This window comes from Buceros rhinoceros, unplaced genomic scaffold, assembly GCF_000710305.1.
Source record: "Buceros rhinoceros silvestris isolate BGI_N320 unplaced genomic scaffold, ASM71030v1 scaffold30093, whole genome shotgun sequence".
NCBI classification, from domain to species: domain Eukaryota; kingdom Metazoa; phylum Chordata; class Aves; order Bucerotiformes; family Bucerotidae; genus Buceros; species Buceros rhinoceros.
Genome location: NW_010405820.1, coordinates 1 through 212, shown reverse-complemented (window position 1 = coordinate 212; position 212 = coordinate 1). Strand labels below are relative to the sequence as shown.

The 212-nt window shown below is 68.9% G+C and overlaps 1 protein-coding gene across 1 annotated transcript in view; it reads right to left on the bottom strand.

Moving 5' to 3' along the window:
• Window positions 1–154, bottom strand: part of TTC4 (tetratricopeptide repeat domain 4) — a gene marked incomplete at its 5' end in the record, with an annotated part of 7,134 nt that extends 6,980 nt beyond the window's left edge. The window contains one exon of the mRNA XM_010133880.1: window positions 4–154. Coding sequence (XP_010132182.1) covers window positions 4–154 — 151 coding nt within the window. The remainder of the gene's footprint in view (window positions 1–3) is intronic.
• Window positions 155–212: the final 58 nt, after the last annotated feature.

Here is a 212-nt window from a genome sequence, read left to right as displayed (position 1 = left end):
CACGGCGTTCAGCTCGGGGTCCGGGCAGCTCTTCTTCAGCCCCTCGCTGTAGGCGGCGACAGCTCTCCTGTAGTCCCGCTCCTTGAAGTACTCGTTCCCTTCGTTCTTGTACATCTTGGCCAGCTCTGCGGGGGATGGAGGTGGGACACCGGGCCTGTGGGCGGGGGCGCAGCTCCCCAGCGCCCCACGGGCACCCCGAGCCCTCTCCCCCG